Source organism: Penaeus monodon, chromosome 29, assembly GCF_015228065.2.
Source record: "Penaeus monodon isolate SGIC_2016 chromosome 29, NSTDA_Pmon_1, whole genome shotgun sequence".
NCBI lineage: Eukaryota > Metazoa > Arthropoda > Malacostraca > Decapoda > Penaeidae > Penaeus > Penaeus monodon.
Window position 1 is genome coordinate 23,322,527 of NC_051414.1, and position 1,490 is coordinate 23,324,016.

A 1,490-nucleotide genomic window follows, 5' to 3' on the forward strand; every position below is an offset into this window, starting at 1 on the left:
GCGTCCCCGTCATTAAGATGGGCACGTTCTCCTGCCCGGTGGAGGTATTAACACGAGAATATCACAAAAATTACCTAATTCGCTTTCAAGAGTGTCCGCCATATTATGAGGCTGCGGCGCGAGGTGCATTGTGGGGAAGGCGCGCTCGGTCCGGTTCGCAAACCCGGGCCTATTTCGGGGCCCTTTCTCGCCTCCTCCGCTGGCCGAGGGTGGGGGATTTGGGTCAAGCATCGCGGGGGAGGAAAGAGAGGAATGGAATCGAATCGAAAAAATTAGATGTCGAGGGGTTTGGGGGATTTTGGTAAATTGGGCGAGTAAAATTCGGCAGGCGACATCGGCAGGAATGCGTCCCTCGGTTAGACCGCCGCAGTTTCGATTGGGATTTTTGTATAACAAATCCTATTAAATATCTGGTTCCAATGGGATATTTACAAGTGTGTTAGAATGAGGGAATGGCGCTAATAATATATTTATCTATTGAAATGTAATTAATTTTCTTGTCTTTTACGTGCATTTTAAAATTTTACATCAAGTTACAGTAGGAACTTTTGATAAGATAGCCTTGATTGTTCCCAAGGTTGTTAAAAGATTTTGTTTGTGGAACATTTCTTATCATCACAATAAAAAAATTAATGCATATTGATATTCGTGCTGAGAACAAAGCTTATTTCCTATGCTCAAAAGTTAGCATGCGGATCATCTAAAAATAACTGCGATGGCACTAGGTTGTGACCACTCTGCAGTACTGTATTCCTGACGGTGAACTCTTTCTTTTAATCAGCATGACTGACTTGAAATGGATTGCTGGATTATATGATTATAAGAAAATATTATGCTTTCTCCTACAGACTTTCTGAAATTCACCCAGCTTCATTTGCTCTGTCTAATTATAGACAATAATTTACGTGCACATATTTCTTCCAGTTCCTAACAGAGAGATTCATAGTTCTTTTTTGGCCCGTAGGCGATTCTGTCGTAATCTGGTTTGACGTTTCTATCTTTAAACAAGAATGACTCAGCTGCAGTAATATTCTTTCAAATATCTTCATTTCAGAAATGTTGAGATTTTATAAGACACCTCAGAATCTGTTGCGTGCAAGTTCACCATATTCGTGCCGAATCACAATTGCTTGGCATTCACTCACTGTACAGAGTTACTGTTAGGATCAACGAAAAGAAATTGCAAATTTATCAGTGGACATAACACGAACTGCTGTAGCCGGTGGTCCTCGCAGCCTGTGTTTAGCCTTAGGGCTATCACCCAGAGTCCATTCACCTTTCAACTGCCTGTCCTGTGGGTCTTTCAAGCCTTAATTCCAGCATGACCAAGGACAGAACGAGGTCAGAAGGATGCAATCGAAAATATTCATGGAGTATTTTCGAAGACTGAAAGAGAGAAAAAATAGAGAACGGCGTTTTAAAGAACCGGTTATTTTTTCTATTACATGACGTTCACTTTCTTACGAGGTTAAGGAATTCAGTAGCATGCT

At 41.2% G+C, this 1,490-nt stretch overlaps 1 protein-coding gene across 1 annotated transcript in view; it reads right to left on the reverse strand.

Moving 5' to 3' along the window:
- LOC119592033 (protein lin-9 homolog) overlaps window positions 1–140 on the reverse strand; it is a gene marked incomplete at its 3' end in the record, with an annotated part of 40,098 nt that extends 39,958 nt beyond the window's left edge. The window contains 1 exon segment of the mRNA XM_037940827.1: window positions 75–140. Within this exon segment, the coding sequence (XP_037796755.1) occupies window positions 75–129 (55 nt within the window).
- Between the last annotated feature and the right edge of the window lie 1,350 nt (window positions 141–1,490).